At 48.5% G+C, this 17,753-nt stretch overlaps 1 protein-coding gene across 8 annotated transcripts in view; it reads left to right on the top strand.

Moving 5' to 3' along the window:
- Positions 1-17,753, top strand: part of LOC114854617 (voltage-dependent R-type calcium channel subunit alpha-1E) — a 53,734-nt gene that overhangs the window by 19,797 nt on the left and 16,184 nt on the right. For 6 of the 8 annotated variants that reach the window (XR_005897540.2, XM_029149205.3, XM_029149201.3 and 3 more), the window contains exons 4-16: positions 4,517-4,622; positions 4,735-4,874; positions 12,478-12,581; positions 12,667-12,825; positions 12,929-13,119; positions 14,387-14,490; positions 14,742-14,857; positions 15,175-15,228; positions 15,610-15,651; positions 16,355-16,450; positions 17,073-17,282; positions 17,367-17,479; positions 17,571-17,683. Coding sequence is in view for 7 of the 8 variants with exons in the window: in XM_029149205.3 (XP_029005038.1) it covers positions 4,517-4,622; positions 4,735-4,874; positions 12,478-12,581; positions 12,667-12,825; positions 12,929-13,119; positions 14,387-14,490; positions 14,742-14,857; positions 15,175-15,228; positions 15,610-15,651; positions 16,355-16,450; positions 17,073-17,282; positions 17,367-17,479; positions 17,571-17,683 (1,548 nt within the window). In the remaining variant the exon portion in view is untranslated. The remainder of the gene's footprint in view (positions 1-4,516; positions 4,623-4,734; positions 4,875-12,477; positions 12,582-12,666; positions 12,826-12,928; positions 13,120-14,386; positions 14,491-14,741; positions 14,858-15,174; positions 15,229-15,609; positions 15,652-16,354; positions 16,451-17,072; positions 17,283-17,366; positions 17,480-17,570; positions 17,684-17,753) is intronic. The other 2 variants (XM_041070328.2, XM_029149203.3) reach the window with 1 other exon arrangement.

Genomic DNA, 17,753 nt, shown 5'->3' with positions numbered 1-17,753 from the left:
AGGAGCATCACAAGGTGTAAGGAGACATCATTATAGCCACAGCTACATGTAGTGCAGATGAAGAGGAGGTGTCAGTGAATCTGGAAAGTGGATCAGAGCAACACAACAAGACCTGCTCTTGTCATCCTGATTTTGGTCGTTGTGTGGAGATTTATTAACAGACTAATCAGTTGTCACGTAGATTAACAGATAATAATCTAATAATCATGGGTGTTTTTATGGTATGAAGCCAGTCTGGTTGTGGTTCTACTGTAACTGTGCTTACGTCACTGCAACTAAATAGTTTCCTTTACTCTGGATTGGACAAAACATTTCATATAAAGATCACCTTAATGTTGAGTCACGGAGTTGTCGTCCAAAGATTTGTATGTCAAGCATCAACTTAAATATTATATTAAACAGGCATTAATTTAATCTGCTTTCCATTAAAAGATGTATGTTAAACATTTTTAATTAGGTGCTATTACATTATTGGTTGTGTTGCTGTTTTATTTAGAGCCTCATAACGTCCTATGGCTGAAAAGGGCGATAGTGTTGCAGACCACATGCTAATGTCCATTGGTGCCCTGTTTGTGCTGCTGTTGTGCAGCTCACCAGGTGTCCAGGCCAGGTGTGGCCTCTTCGCTGCTATTGTTGGGCTCCATTCAACAGCTTCCTGACTGACTGACTGGCCCACTGCTGGTTTTAAAAACCCTGCAAATAGACTGAATGTGCTTCTGTTGCCGATCGCAGCCTATTGTTGTTCTCTGTGTCCGCTGAGGTGAATGGAAATAGAAACGGGATGAATTTCAATCAACAGCTGGGGAAAATGGACTGCAGTGTGTGTGCGCGTGTGTGTTAGGGATGCTTCTGCCCTGGAGTGCCTGGTTAATAACCAGTGGGGATAATAAACCCGTGTTCTGCAGCAAGAATCCAGTTTAAATCCAAATAATATTTGCTTCGTGAGGAAAAGGAAAGTAGTGGGGCTGAATTACCCACAGGTTAATGCGCTGTTGTGGAGGGAGCGTCTCATTACATCTAATGAGCTCCACTGTATCTGATTAACAGACATTAACAGGAATTATACGTAATGATGTCTGATCACTGTGTCATATGCTATTACAACTAGTCATTATTCACTGACTCATACTATATCACACTGCTTTGACGGATGTGATGTTCAGCTGAGTGATTCTATGTTCTGATGATTCTGATGAATCATGTTCATGTGAAGATTCTCACACAGCAAATACACAGAAGTATGAGTTTATTCTAGCTGTAAACAAATGTAACAGTCCATATATTCTTCAGTCTTTTTCCTAGGCTTAAACTGGTAGAAGTAGAAGGTAGCACATGGTTTCCTGCACCAGTGCGGGCAACTGGGAACGCTGAAGAAAGGCTATGCACAAGGTGCAACCCAGCACTTGGCCAGTAGGGGCAGTGTCCTAGAACCTCAGCAGCAGCTTTTATCTTGGTACAGAAGGAAGAACTATGAGCTCATTGAGTGTCAAAGAGAAGATCATATCTCTGTCGCGCACAGGAGGCATTTCAGCCATATTTAACAGTTTTCTGTGCACGAACAAGATCATTTTGGCCTTTAGGACATAGTATAGAAAGGTCAGCCTGTGGTTGGACCAGTGCTTTTCCTATAAGCGCTCGTTTACCAGCAGATGCCCCATTCAGAGGCGATAACACTCAGTGGTGTTGGCTCAGCACAGTGTTTTCATGTTTATGTGAGTAAATATGTTTTTTTGACACCTTTCCGCAGGTTAATAGCGTTAAGTAAGGGATGATTAAATGCGCTTGTGCGTGTACGAGCGAGCGTGCTGTCGATGGAGGCTTATGGAGGCCTGGCAGGGAGGCAGAGGCATGGCTAATGAAGCACACAGCCTGAGTTTAGTGTGGAGAACTGGCAGCTGCTCCTCTTGTCTGATCCCCACTGGGATCCCCCACTGCGGGAAGTTTCCCATTGAGAAGGTACACCTCTTAATAATTGATTGGAGGACCTAATAGAATTTGTTTAATCAGAGGACACACAAATATCCAGCACAGAGTCAGACTCAGCTTGGAGATATGAAACGTAATTTCAGAAAAGGTCCCTGCATAATTCAGACACACACAGGATGTCTGAGCAGAGGGATTTAGAATACACAGATTGGTAATTTAATTAAGTGAGCCTTTTAGGTTGTTAATGCTGCGCGTAAGCCTCTAGAGTCGGCTTAAACTTCAAAGAGAAAGTCCATTAAATCCCCTTTAACTAAATTTCATCCTTGCGTGAAGAATGCAAACAAGGAATTACCAAGGGAATGACCCTTGTGTCTCAAGTAAAGTTAGAGTTTTACTGTCATTTGTTTCCACTGTTTCCAACATGGTGGTTTTACTTGTTAGCGCTGGTTGATTGATTTCAGTCTACAAATACAGCTGTGTAGGAACCTGGACTGGGGTTATGTGCCCATGGTGGAGCTGTTAAACTGTGGCTGCATTCATCTTCTTTATTGGTCCGGCTCAAACGGGCCCCTGAGATGTGAAGGAGGAGTGGGATCAACAAAATGACTGCGTTAAATCTATTCAGCTGATAACATCTGAATTCTCCACACAGATTTAAGTTGTAGTGTATCACTGTTTTCCTTCCTCTGGCTTAAAGTGGGTTCATTTGGCTCCAACTGATGATTAAACTCTTGGCTCTCTCTCTGTGTTGACGAGCGTGTGCCTACAAACACACAGATAATTCGCAGATTTCCCACAAGCCCCGCTCAGATGGCTGTAATTCATCCAACTTGTAGCAGTAATCTTGGGCGCTCGGATCCAATCTGGGCTGGAGCGCGTTCTCGGATGCGCAGGGCATCGCGTCTATTTTTACTGGCGTGTTTCAGGAGATGAGGCGGCGTGCCAGCGCCGCGGTGACTCACAGGACCGCTCACGAGATGATAAAAGCGGTAGACGACCCGTGAGCCACGTCACAGCAGCTGACAGCCAGAACAGCGCGGCGGCGGGGAAGCGTTGGACCGATTCTTGTATCAGTTTTCATAACATTACACAGGGAGTTCAGTATAAACTATGTGCTGGTTGGTACTGAAGCTTTAGACGCGGGCCAGCCAGTTCTTGAGGTCTCCTGTGTTCAATCAACCTCGCTAATTATAGAGTATATCAGTGCATCAATAAGGTGACTGAGGGTGAATCCTCACTCATTAAAACCAATGACTACATTGACCAGGTGGGAAGGAGCGTCATTTTGATGGTTGCTTGGATTTACAGGGACTTTGGCTCACTCTCGCCGTCAGGTAGCAAAAAGCAAACAAAAAGCAAAGCTAGAGGAGTGGTTTTATGAGATGTCCTGCGTTCACCGTCAGTCATGTAGTTTTCAATTAGCGTGATACGTGATTGTGTGTGTGTGTGTGTGTGTGTGTGTGTGTGTGTGTGTGTGTGTGTGTGTGTGTGTGTGTGTGTGTGTGTGTGTGTGGTTCAGCTGCCCAGTAACTGTCGTAGCATTGACTTTTGGCTGTTGCCGTGGATACCTCTCGTCTCCCTCCGTCTGTGCCCTCGTGTCCTCCTCCCCCTCCCCCCTTGTTTGTTTGTTGTGTGGCGTGTCTTTGAGGGAATGCAGGGTGTGGCGAGTGGCTCTGCTGAGGTTAACCAGAGGCCAGTTATTGTGGGGCAATAAGCGACATCCTTGATCTGCTGGCAACTGATGGCTTCCGTGGTTTTGCGTATGAAAACCCAGCCAGCGCAGCCTAAGGTGTAAGTCAGAGCCCTGATTATCGGAGTATGGTTGTGTATTCAGCTTGGCGTTGCTCCCTGGGTTACCCTGCTGGGTACAGCTGCCGGCGCATCGCTGTCTCTCTTATCCAGCCTCACTGCCTCCTCCTCCTCATCATCCTCACCCACCTGTTGTACAAACCTCAGCCTCTGCACGCCCATCTTCTCCTCCCCTCATCAGCCGTCATCCTCTATTACTTATTTCCTGTCTTTCCTCTCTGTTACCTTGCCTTCCGCTCTCCCTCGCCGTCTCCCCCCTCTGCAGAGTTAAGCTCTCTCCCTTCGTACCTCCTCCTGCGCAGAGCCAGGAGAGAGGGGACTGCCCACGCAGAGCGTTAGATAAAGAGCACATCGCTGGCTTGGCTCAACCCCCGAGCGGCAGGAGTTAAACCGACAGGTCCCGTGGAACAGGCTGTTAAAGTTGTAGTAAGAGGGACCCTGTTTCCCGAGGCCCACCCACTATCCCCTCCACAACACTCTGTTTGTGTTTGTGTCTGACCTCCGATAAGGTGCAGCCTGTGTCTGGCTGTGCCTACAGCCTGAGGGCTTACACTGCGGCATGACAGGTTCATTCTGTTTCATTCCCTGCTGAAATGATTCTGTAAACACTGTCATACTGTAATTAACCATATCATTCACCCTTTCACATCCTGTGAATCTGCTTAAGGACACATCATGGTTTGTAGTGGTATTTATTAATGTTCAAAGTCAAGATTTACTGTTTCTTCCGTATTTGTGAGGAGTCTTGGGTCAGTCTTGGTCCTTAACTCCATCCTCTCACTCCATTTGAGTACATGATCCTTGCCACCATCATTGCGAACTGTATCGTCCTGGCTCTGGAGCAGCACCTTCCTGGAGAGGACAAAACCCCCATGTCCAAGAGGCTGGTGAGATTCTCACACGCGCAAACGTCTGCACACACCAAGTGGCATAAATGATCTGGGATGGAGCTTGTTGAATAAAGACAAGTGAAGCGCTTCCTTTGATGCTCTCCAACAGGAGAAAACCGAGCCCTACTTCATCGGGATGTTCTGTTTTGAGGCTGGAATAAAGATCATCGCGCTGGGCTTCGTGTTTCATAAAGGCTCCTACCTCAGGAACGGCTGGAACGTCATGGACTTCATCGTGGTTCTCAGTGGGTGAGTTGAACATTGTGTGTGTGTGTGTGTGTGTGTGTGTGTGTGTGTGTGTGTGTGTGTGTGTGTGTGTGTGTGTGTGTGTGTGTGTGTGTGTGTGTGTGTGTGTTATGAATCTGAGACATGGTTGATACTGTGATGTTCATTGTGTTCAACACACAGCGTCCCCTTGCTCCACTTTTCAACACAGCTTCCGTTTTTTTTTCTAACACGCTGCGTCCTCGCTCCTTATTGGTTCACAACACATACACCCTGGAAATCTATTTTTGGATTTACACTGATAAATCATGAGTGAATAGGGATCAACAAGCGAACGCAGGGAGCTACTTTAATGGTACAGCGAAGGCCGTTAGCTGGATGACTGAGACTCCTTTCAGATTTTAATGATGCTCATACATCAGGCTTAATCATATAACCACTGGAGTGCAGGTATCTTAAATAGTTCCTGATTCTTGGATACCAAATGCTTTCTAGATGCAGCATTGGATTGCATTAAACTGAGCAGGTGCACCAGGGAGTGTACGACTGTCAGACTACAGCCCTTTGCCTTTGGTTGGTTGCCGTCTCATTGTTCACCAGGGTATGACGTCATCCTGCAGATTTCTAAATACATTTGTGGATGCAAAGGGTGCAAACAGTGGGTCAGTGAGTCATCGATGTTGATCTACTCGTATATCATATCTATATATATATATATCATACTGTACCTGTACATATTATACATCATACAGACATAGCCACACTGTAGTTTCCATTTTTTCTTACTAGTCTAATGTAAAACTACAGTGTGAATGGAGGTCAAGATATGAAGACCTTTTATAAGATGCAGCAAGCACTTACTGACAGACTGTAAATCCATCCTTGTGTGCAGTATTTACAGATGGCTAATTACAGTGCTGGTGAAGTAAAGGGACGGCGGGGGAGGCCGTAAGTTAGGTCCAAAAAAACATGAAGGCACCGTGTCACCAGAGCACAGAGGTTTCTGAAGGAAAACTTGACGAGGCAGCAGATTAACCTCAACACCTCACGTACTGTACACACATACTGTAACAAGAAATGAGTTGGTTCTAGCAGACAGAAATAGGGTTCTGTGAGAATTCTGCATGATTCTGGCTGGTTAATTGATGTTGTTGATGAGATGAGCTTGGGCTTTTTTAACGATGCTCTGCTCACTGCTGGCTAAAGGAGGAACAAGGTGTAAGGAGAAGAATGGGGGCATGGGGGTAGAGTCTGGAGTCTGGTAGTGGGAGTGTTCCGTCTCCATGGCCTGTTAATCAGCCCTTCAGCCCCACGGCAAGACCAAGATTTAGAAGCTTAATTAAAAGACAGCGAGACGGACAAGTGTTAATGGATTGTTCTCATCACAGCTGCCTGAACAGGAGACCGAAGCTCTCCCAAGGGGCGCGATCGCTGTAATCAGACTTTACCTTTCAGTGAGCCGTGTGTTGAACGGCTCTAACTAATGATGCATAGGCTTCTGCCACAGTACATACGAAAACACAGTGACGAGAAAACAGTGAAGGCTTCGAGCTTTGATGTTGGTGGAGATGTGCACGTACTGTAGGGGTGGACTCTTCCAGGTCTCCATTTATTAATATTCAACATGATGAAGTGGGCTCCTGATAGATCTCTTGCTAAATTATCATTCTGGCCACAGTAAAAAGAAGAATTGATAAAAGTGCTCTGGGTCTGTCTCTATCCCCCGCCTCTCTCTCTCTCTCTCTCTCTCTCTCTCTCTCTCTCTCCCTCAATTATTGTGTGAGACAAGCACGGATCCTTAACGCGCTCACAGACACACAATTGCTCGCATGCAGGCCATCATTCATGATTCTTAGCCTTATTGGAGGTATGAGATCTGATAATGATCTTAGATTAACCGCCAGATTTAAATTATCAGGCAGTAATTAGGAGGTCTATGAAGACAGGAAACACTACCTCAGCATCCACACGCGTCGGGTACAGGACCAATGAAGCAAACAAGCTTAACATCTTCTTTTCTCTTGATATTATTCTGCCGTTGATCCAACAAATTAGTAGATAACAGTGGGAGGCTCATAACACCTGCTCTTTGCTGGAGTGTATTGATTTGACTCCCATGACTCTGACACTTTGAAGGTTTCCAGTCTGAGTCAGACGGGACACGGTGCCGTGGAAAATTCTGCCCGCGGAGGCATAACGCACGACTCAGACCACCAGCCCTCCTCAGTGGATGCCCCTGACTCACTCGTCGTGTATGTGTGAACATGTGTAATTATGGAAGCGTTTGCTAACAGTGTTAACGCCGGAGGCCACGATTACCGCGCCGAGCTGCCTCGGCGCCACGAGATGGGCCGCACTACGCGGCCAGAGCGAGTGGGAGGGAGCGAGGGAAAAGCAGATGGTACTTGCTGTTTCCTTAAAGGCTGTGATCATGCGGCTGAGGACTGTTGTGACTGAAATTAGAATGGAGGGGCTGCCGGCTTTCTCGGCCTATCACGCGGTAAAGTTGCTAAAATGGCAAAGCTGCACGGAGGATGTGATAACCAGGAAGGAAACCGAGCAGAGAATAGAGAGGAGCGAAGACAAAGAGAATCAAGAGCCAGAGGAGGAAATGAGAAGGATGTGACCGTGCGTAAGAGCACGCACTAATTGGCACCTTGGCCGTCTAATTCGCTGGCAAGCCCTCCATTAGACTGGCAACGGTTGGCAGAAGGAGACGCCCACCGAGGGTTTATGTCACCACTCCGTGCCAGGCACTCGGGGCGAATGGGAGACATGGAGAAAGCCCAAGTTGGAGTGGATGAGAGTAAAAATGAGGAGACGCGGTGAAGGGAGCATTTCAGCCGGCTCCATGTGGGCCTTTGCTCGGGTTCGCTCTAAATCTGCTGACAGGCTGGTCCAGGTTTGCTTGTTGCACTGTTGCCGTTAAATTAGCATCAGACATTAATGAGATGAAAGAAGATGAGAAGAAAAGGAAGAGAAGGAGGGCAGACTCCTTCACGCTCAACACAGAGAGATGATTTTAAAACCTTTGATCTAAGAAATATGATAAGATCCCATGTTTTATTCAACATCAGAAAAGTTAAATAAGTGACACTTTTTACTGAGTCTATCAGCGTTTAATACCAGATCCACGGTGCCACTTTACAACTTGTGATCTGCTTATCTCTCACTCTGTTATTTCTTCTCCAAATGTGGCTGAAGTTGACTTGTGCTGCTCATGTGATATTACTTCCCGTCCGTGGACCCCGGCCCACTACAAGCTGAATTCACACCCTGCCTGCTTTGTGCGTGTGCATTCGTGTGCATGAACCAAAACGTGCCGCTGCTGCGTCTCTGAGCCAGTGAGACCGTCTGTGTGTTTGGCTGCTGCGCTCCGGTCACAACCAGCACAGACGAACCTGTCCCCTCCGATCTTCTTTTCCATCTGTTATCCGATCGATTGATGAGTTCAGACGCAGCAGGGGTGCATATGTCCCCCTGAGCCGTTACCATGGTGACGCTGGACCCCACCCCAGGTCAGGCTGTCACCGGGTCGCGTCCTGCTGCTTCTGTGGTCAGCGAGTAAAAATGGTGATTTAGCTGTGATAGTGTATTAAGGCATTGAGTAATGATGCTGGTGTCGGGCTGTGTCCCTGCATAATGTGGGTCGGCCTTCACGTGAGTGTCTTTATTCAGTCTACGCTGGTGTCTGATCAGAGAACATGGGGTGCTACACGGAGGTGAAAGCAGAACGCAAGTCAAACCAAATTAAGTTCAAAGATTCATCTAAAATTCACAGGAACATTCTTCCATTATGAGCTGTCAGTTTCTCTGATAATAAATTGAACATCAGGCAGGCACCCCTTATTGGACAATTAAATGTATGCAATTTATATATTTATATATATTAGTCTTCACTCTGACATTTTCTGATTAATCCTGATGAATAAAATACAAAAGCAAGAATATTTTTCTATATCGTATTACTGAATGTGCTGAAAGAGTCCTGAATTATTATGAAAATGTATTAATGCATTCATAAAGTAGTATCGGTTCTTAAGTAGAAACACCAGGAGGTCTAATAATATAATATAAACTCAAACACTGTAATATAATTCATGTTACAGTCTTTGAGTTTATATTATAAAGATTAAGACGCCTGCTGGGGTCTGTCAGGATCAACGCAACTGCAGTTTCTGCAAATCCACAGTTACCTGTTACTGTGCGTCTGATCAGCAGCGAGAAGGAAAAGTCAGATGTAGTGAAATTACATTTTTTCTTGTGGAGGATTTTCATTTAGATCGTCAGTGAATGTTCCTTTAGCCAAAGTTCACGTGTGGTTGTCACGGCAGAATAATCGCTAAGATTAAGCAAGCCATGACTGAAACATGTGGCTGGACAACCAGGGAAAGCAGTACATGGATTGCTTCCATTTGACCAGAATGTCAAATATACATAAAGCTTAAGTCGTCGTAATAGAATATAACCATCATTTTCAGGGTGATTATTGATTTTCTACTGTATGTAAACTTTTCTGACCTAGAAAGTAACGAGTGACTTGGTGTTAGAGCGAATCATCTCTGCACTGCACAAAATTAACATCACTCTCTCTCGCTTTTCCAACAGATGGCTAATAAATTATTTACCCAGATTAATTATTCAGGATGGCCAAAGAGCAAATATTTAGTTAACCTATACATAAACCAATATGTGGACTGACACACGCTCAGGGCGTTGATATCAGGAAGAAAAGCGTTTGATTTTGCATAAAAACCTGTGAATGTTACCCAGTGTGTGTGTGTGTGTGTGTGTGTGTGTGTGTGTGTGTGTGTGTGTGTGTGTGTGTGTGTGTGTGTGTGTTTAATAGAGAAAAACAGGACAGCTGAGGGGGGAGTTAAAAAAGAGAGCGCTCACTGTGGGAGGCAGAGAGGCTTAGATCAACCGAAGCAGCCGCGGCAGCGCTGTAGGAGTTGCTCCACACAATTCCTTATTCTGTCAAGACAATCTGCTGCGCACACACTCGCACGCCACCCACCACACCGTGGGTCATCAAAGCAGCTATTTTAATTGATCGTGCCCGCAGGTATTAAAGAATCTCTTCCACTGTCCACTTGAAGATCAGGGTCACATAAATTCATATATGGTACTCGTCACATGCAGCTTCTGGTGCTGCACTGTATGTGCAAACTATCAGCATCAGTGTGTCCACTTTATTACCTATGTTCTAATGTTTACTGACATCCACATATGCTCCTCGCCTCCTTTTACACTTCTCTCCAGCGTAGGTTTACTCTTTCATGGTATGTTCTCTTGCTTAGTGCTGCTGGATTCGCTCCTGCTGATGCAATCTATTGCAAACCACACATCTGGATTATACACACTAAAATATTAATGACTATATATATGGTTTGGCGTATCGCATTCGATTGGGTGGCAAGCCTCCCGGGAGAAACAAGTCAAACTCATTTTTTAGATTCTAATTATATAAAAAAAAGCTCCAGCGCGACCAAGGTAATCGTTCCACCAGAAAGCGCCAGAAGAGACGTTCTGTCATCGCAGGTCGTTAAGGAAAACACTAATCTAATTTCATTCACGGTAGATGATCCTCATCCAGGAATGAGTTACTGTGAACGTGGCTCGCTGGGTTGGATTAGACGTAGAGAAGCATCCCAGGAGCAGCAATGATCCACAGCCCATGGAGCCCGGGTCGTCCCCTCGTAACAGATGAAGCAGCTGCAACTGGGGTCTGAGGGAGATGTCAGCCAAGTGCAGGTCCTGAGCTTTCAGGTCGTCAGAGGTCATCTTCAAGCCTCTAAACTAGAGTGCGATTGATATCATTACAATAGCGGGTGCGTTATTAGCTTCCAGACTGAGAGCGACATGTAGCGTGATCAGTATCACCGCATGATGGCTGTCACGGCGCATTCGTCACGCAGAGGGGGCTTGTCACTTCTGCAGGGCATGTCATTGTTACTCGCTCATCATGGCTGACAACTCTGACCGGCCCGCTTCACTACGGCGCGTCTGTCACCGGCGTGTGCAGCGCGGAGGAAGACGTGTTCCCGTGTGACAGCTGGTGACTAGAAGTGAGTCCATTAACCCGCGGGCTCATGAGGTACAGTGGATCCAAGCAAACAAAGCAGAAGGAAAGGAAACCGCAGCCGGGCTCCGCCATTCAAATCTGCCAGGGCCTCTCACCAGCCTTCACCTTCTGCTCGCGGCCCCGTGGAGGAGCAGACGGAGGCGGCCCAGGACACACGGCAGCGGGAGGAGCACACGCCGTAGCTGGAAGCCTTGATATTCAGGAGGGGAGTCGGGAAAGCACAGAGGAAGGAGGAGAAGGGACAGCGTTAGTGAGACGTGGTTGGGCCTAAAAGGAGAAGTGGGTAAAAAAACTCCAAAGTGAAATAATTAGAGGTGTGAAACTCGTGACGATGCAGCTATTTATGTCCTTGTGTGGATGATGCTGACTTATTTAACTCGTTTCTCTGTTTCTCCTTTCAGCTTCGCTTCACTTAATTAGTTAGACGATGCTGAAATAACTCCCACATGTAACCGGGCTGCTACTGCTGTTATGTATGTGATGAATTGCTTCAGGTTGGATAGTTCTGATCTCTGACTCACATGAAATGTGAATTTACACAATTACACCTTCTTTATTCTCTCTCTTTCCCAGTGTCAGTGATATTTAAAGTCAAATCAATGCTGATCAGCCAAAGGTTCAAGTATTTTCGTAGTGTAAGTGTAATTAATTAGCAGCTGTGCGCTAGTTAGCTAACTTTAGCTAGCTTTGAAGGATCTTGGCTTCTCAGTGCCAGTATAAAATGTGAGACCATTCTCTTTTTGGTCAAAACACGTCGTCACCCCATCTTTCACTGTTGCACCTCTCCCGCTCTCACTCCAGGTGAGACGTGTGAAAAATAAATATGTGTCCCGTTCAGCGGAAAAATGGTAGAACAAAGAAAGAGTCGACGATAGTGGGAGGAGGTGAGAGATGATGGGGTGAAGGTTCAGGGAAGAAGAGCAACACACAGACAGGGAGGAGGATGGTCAATGGGTGAGGAAGGCCGGGGGGGAGTCGGCAGACGATGCTTTACTTTTCCTCATCAGCCTACAGGAACATGAACAGGACTCTGGCTGTGTGTAGCAGGGTTGATGCTGTGTGTGTCCACGAGCCCCATCCGTCCTGCCTTCCTCTGATCGAGCTGCTTTCTTTGTTCTCCTCCTAAATAGCAGTTGTCACAGGCGTCCTCCCACTCAGGGAAACAGCCACGAGCCCCGTGCGCACCCCGGTTGTGTTCTCTGTTTTATCTGCCGGCTGTCCTCACATCTAAGTGTGTGTGTGTGTGTGTGTGTGTGTGTGTGTGTGTGTGTGTGTGTGTGTGTGTGTGTGTGTGTGTGTGTGTGTGTGTGTGTGTGTGTGTGTGTGTGTATGTGTGTGTATGTGTGTGTGTGTGTGTGTGTGTGTGTGTGTGTGTGTGTGTGTGTGTGTGTGTGTGTGTGTGTGTGTAAACCAGTATTAACTGCTTTAGCCTGCGACTTAATGCATCCTCCCATGAATGAATAAATGATGGAGAGATGATCACCATCATGTGTCTGTGGTCAGAATGTGAAGCCTGATCGGTTTGTGCCTTCTTGTTTCCAGAATCCTGGCCGCCGCAGGGGCGCACATGAACATCTCAGTGGACCTGAGGACGTTGAGGGCCGTCAGAGTGCTCCGACCCCTCAAACTGGTCTCGGGCATCCCCAGTAAGTGCTACCAACACCGCAGCGCGTCACGGCGGTGATCAGAGTTTTCATGTAGCTTACGGCTGCCCCTGTGCTCTGCCTCCAGGTCTGCAGATTGTGCTGAAGTCAATAATGAAGGCCATGGTTCCTCTGCTGCAGATCGGCCTGCTGCTGTTCTTTGCCATTCTCATGTTTGCCATCATTGGCCTGGAGTTCTACAGCGGCAAACTGCACAGCACCTGTACGCCGCAGCCTGGAATACTCGGTACTGTGTACAGGAGAGCAGCCATCTTTATATCAAATATGTGTTGACACGTACCATCACAACCCACGTTTCCGCCTCTTCCTCCCACTTCCACACGGTTCAGAAAACGAGACGGTGGACTCCACCGAGTTCGAGTTCCCGTGTGGCACGCGTCAGTGCCCGGCCAGCTACAACTGCACCGATACCTGGATCGGCCCGAATGACGGCATCACCCAGTTTGACAACATCCTGTTTGCCGTCCTCACCGTCTTCCAGTGCATCACCATGGAGGGGTGGACCACGGTGCTGTACAACGTAAGACGGCCCACGCACTGTCTCGCGTTTAGCATACTGCAACAAGCACAGAAACCTAAAGAAAACATACACTGTATGTTCATGGGCCAAACTCATGAATCAGGAAACTCTATATATCTTCTCAGAAATGCAGCACAAAAATATGTTGAAACCTGTAACATTGTCACCTTCTGCCAGAGATGAAATGCTGCCGGGTCCTTTATGAGCAGACACACAGAGGCTTTATGTCAACAGACACAGTGGCACCGTTTGCTAATGTGATGGAGCCGTTCCATTTGCTCCAAATCAAGTTGAAATATGGTCAGCGAGCAGAATCACACGACGCTGCAGTGTGTAACGTCTAGAATCCAGTTGTGCACATCTGGTGCATGTCAGACCCCTCTCACCTCCACTTAGGCCGCGTCTGTGTCCTCTGATGCTGTTATCGGAGGAGCTGAGCAAAACCAGCGCTTTTGCTTCAGCTTAACACACAGTAACGTACAGTAAAAAGCTGATATGTATGATATGACTCCACAGGGTCAGAAATGCTGAGAGTTTAATTATTTCGTTAATTAATTAATTTCACACACATACACACACACGCACACAGCGTGTAATTTGTGCTCCGCTGCGCATGCTTTCAGCTTTTATTGAGATGGAGGAAGGCAGACAATTTGCCACAACGATTGTATTATGTTGTCTAAAGTGGTGCTGGATGAGCTGCACTGATGAATGAGGAGGACAGATAAAAAAGAGGGATGACTGCAATAATGTTGACTGTAGCCAGTGTGTGTGTGAGCATACGACCGATAAATGTCTGTATGCCGCGTTTGTGCACATTTCTCCAGTTGAGGAGCGTCGTACTGTAGTAGAGGTGTGGTTACCTGTTATTTTGGCATCATACAGAAGCTGTAGCTCTCCTCCACACCGCGTCGTCCAGGATCGATACACATAATGTCTGTTCGGTGTCCCGACTTCACTCTCAGCAGCCACTTCAACACCTACACTTGAGTATTTCTGTTTTGGATGATCCCAATGGCATCATGAGTCAAGTCTGCTTAACTGTGTGTGTGTGTGTGTGTGTGTGTGTGTGTGTGTGTGTGTGTGTGTGTGTGTGTGTGTGTGTGTGTGTGTGTGTGTGTGTGTGTGTGTGTGTGCGTGTGTGAGTGTGTGTGTGTGTGAGAGAAACGCCATTTAAATTTCCGGGCTTTGCATTGGCAAAGCGTTTGTGATCTTAGAAAACAGAATAATTACAAGTGTGTGTGTGTGTGTGTGTGTGTGTCTCCAGGCTGACGATGCCTTGGGCCCCAGCTGGAACTGGCTCTACTTCATCCCCCTGATCATCATTGGCTCTTTTTTCGTCCTCAACCTGGTGCTGGGAGTTCTCTCTGGGTAAACTCACCTTTCATTGTTAAACTGATAATAACTAATGATATACTGATATTTCTTTGCTGGCACCTTTTGGTTTGAAAAGGAGTCCTTATCCACGTCATTCACCCTTAAGAGGCTCCTCTCTGCTCTGCTGCTTTTATACGACACCCTTGAACTAAATGGCTGCGCGGCTGCTCATAACAGACCCTGTTGATTCCCAGTGAGGCCCTGCGCGGGCGGAGGGCTAATATGTGGTTTGTGCGCTTCCTCAGGGAATTCGCCAAGGAGCGAGAGAGGGTGGAAAACCGCAGGGCCTTCATGAAGCTGAGACGCCAGCAGCAAATTGAGAGGGAGCTGAACGGCTATCGAGCGTGGATCGACAGAGCAGGTGCCTCACGGCGCGTTCGGCCCGGCCCGGTCCGGTCCGAGTGCAGGGAGACCTGCATTCTCTTGATGAGAATAGAACAATCAATATTTCACTTTGAGCTTTAAGACTAATCCTGTCAGTTGTGGACTAGTCTGTCGGCTGTTTGCTGAGCCATGAGCTGGGAACGCAGCCACCAGTGTCTGTCTGTCTGTCTGTCTGTCTGTCTGTCTGTCTGTCTGTCTGTCTGTCTGTCTGTCTGTCTGTCTGTCTGTCTGTCTGTCTGTCTGTCTGAGCCTGCGCTGCTGCTCCCGTGTCTCATCACACCCTGTGTTTTCCAGAGGAGGTGATGCTCGCGGAGGAGAACAAGAACCCAGGGCCCTCCGCTCTCGACGGTAAGCTTCTGGAGCTTTCCCACCTTCGTCTAACACGCGGCCTTCCTTTCAGGCACCCTATTGCTTTACATTGAGTTTTAAGCTGGCAAACACGCTTGATGGAAGCTGTTTAGAAGAACGTGCTGCTCATTTCTGTGTGCACACGCATTTGCAGTAAGACCCAGATCTGGAAGGAAAAGCCGAGTTACAGTTTGAGCTCGTTCGTTGGAGGCTTTATTCTATGAAAAATAACTTCCACATAAAAACAGAGCAATCCATCAAGTCGAGCTGTGAGACTTTCCTCACACCGCTCAGTATCTGTTCTGACCCTCTCACCTCTACTGTGACCTTTGCTCCCCGCTAAATCAGCAGAGCTTTTATTACGTGTTGATTGATTGGCAGCTCTCAGGAGGCTCCCAGAGTGGAGCACGGGTGGTGGCTACGGTGAGGATGACCCCTTTTTTCTGCACATACACACACACACACACACACACACACACACACACACACACACAATTGATGCTCCTCAGCTGGACGTAAATTGGCAGCGCTGATCTGACTGGCATCGTGTGCATGCGTGTGCGTTGACAGGACTTTAGCAAACACACGAAGATTCAGTGATCAGACGTTAGTAGAAAGGTTGAGAGCGCCGCGGCGCAGACGGTCAGACACGCTCGTCACACTCACGCCGGCATGTGCACCCTGCAGCCTGCTCGCGAATGGCAGCACTCAAACACGGCTCCGGATGCGAGCGATGCATGGACGCTGGCAGTCGCCTGGGAGCATGTCCTCGACGGAGCAGGCAGCTTGCGTTCCGTTTTTTGGATCATTGCATTAACATTAAATGATCACGTCCTTTTAGCTACAGCCTCGAGGTCCGCACTGGGACGTCGTCCCATCATCTGCTTCCACCATTCTCTCCATCACAGCTCAAGCTTCCATGTTGCCTGCGTCCGCCTGTGGATGATGTGATGTAAGAGCGGCACAAGGCAGCGTTTGGGTCACAATCATAAACAATAAGCCGCTTCAATGAGTCATTTGGTTGTAGTTGATGGGGAAAAATGCTCCCAGAGATCAAGAGTTTCCCAAACGTCCGCCTTGTGTCGGTGCACGAAGCTTCCTGTTGCTCACGGTGCTTCGTCCACAGTGCTGAAGAGGGCCACAACCATCAAGAGGCGCGGCATGGACGCGCTGCACCAGGGGCCAGCAGGGGAGGAGCAGTACGGAGACATCTCGTCTGTGGGTGAGTCTGTGGGGGAGTGTGTGGGGGAGTCTGTGGGGGAGTGTGTGGGGGAGTGTGTGGGTGAGTCTGTGGGGGAGTGTGTGGGTGAGTCTGTGGGTGAGTCTGTGGGGGAGTGTGTGTGAGTCTGTGGGTGAGTGTGTGGGTGAGTGTGTGGGTGAGTCTGTGGGGGAGTGTGTGGGTGAGTCTGTGGGTGAGTCTGTGGGGGAGTGTGTGGGTGAGTCTGTGGGTGAGTGTGTGGGTGAGTCTGTGGGTGAGTGTGCGGGTGAGTCTGTGGGTGAGTCTGTGGGTGAGTCTGTGGGTGAGTCTGTGGGTGAGTGTGGGGGGGAGTCTGTGTGTGAGTCTGTGGGGGAGTCTGTGGGGGAGTCTGTGGGTGAGTCTGTGGGGGAGTGTGTGGGGGAGTCTGTGTGTGAGTCTGTGGGGGAGTCTGTGGGTGAGTCTGTGGGGGAGTCTGTGGGTGAGTCTGTGGGGGAGTCTGTGGGTGAGTCTGTGGGTGAGTGTGTGTGTGAGTCTGTGGGGGAGTCTGTGGGTGAGTCTGTGGGGGAGTGTGTGGGGGAGTCTGTGGGGGAGTGTGTGGGTGAGTCTGTGGGGGAGTGGGGTCACATGTCCCGTGTCTCCCCCCAAGGCGCCCCCTTGGCCCGAGCCAGCATCCGCAGCGCCAGGCGCGGCCCGGCCGCCTACTTCCGGCGCAAGGAGCGTCTGCTGCGCATCTCCATCCGCCGCGTGGTGAAGACGCACACCTTCTACTGGACGGTGCTCGGCCTGGTGGCGCTCAACACGCTGTGCGTGGCCATCGTCCACCACAAGCAGCCGCTGTGGCTGTCCACCTTCCTCTGTGAGTCACCGGGCGCGCGCGCAGACGCCACGGCGGCCGCTGCTCTGCCCTGCGTCCGTCAGCGCCTGTTTGCTTGTGTTGCAGACTACGCAGAGTTCCTGTTCCTGGCCCTGTTCCTCACCGAGATGTTCCTGAAGATGTACAGCCTGGGGCCCCGCCTCTACTTCCACTCCTCCTTCAACTGCTTCGACTGCAGCGTCAGTAGCGGCCGCCGCTCCCAGAATGCCGCTGTTTCGCCGCCTCCCGTCGCCAGCGTTTTAACTAAAGGTCACTTCCGTGTCTCCTTAGGTGATCGTCGGCAGCATCTTTGAAGTGCTGTGGGGTTTCTTCAGGCCGGGCACTTCTTTCGGCATCAGTGTCCTGCGAGCTCTTCGTCTGCTGAGGATCTTCAAGATCACCAAGTTCGACCCTTTCTTGATTCTTAACCGCCTGTTGACGTCTTCACAAACACTAATAGTTAACGCTGACGTG

The sequence above is a fragment of the Betta splendens genome, chromosome 4 (genome assembly GCF_900634795.4).
Source record: "Betta splendens chromosome 4, fBetSpl5.4, whole genome shotgun sequence".
NCBI classification, from domain to species: Eukaryota; Metazoa; Chordata; class Actinopteri; order Anabantiformes; family Osphronemidae; genus Betta; species Betta splendens.
Note: the sequence above shows the minus strand (reverse complement) of the source record. Positions and strands in the feature narration are given on the sequence as shown.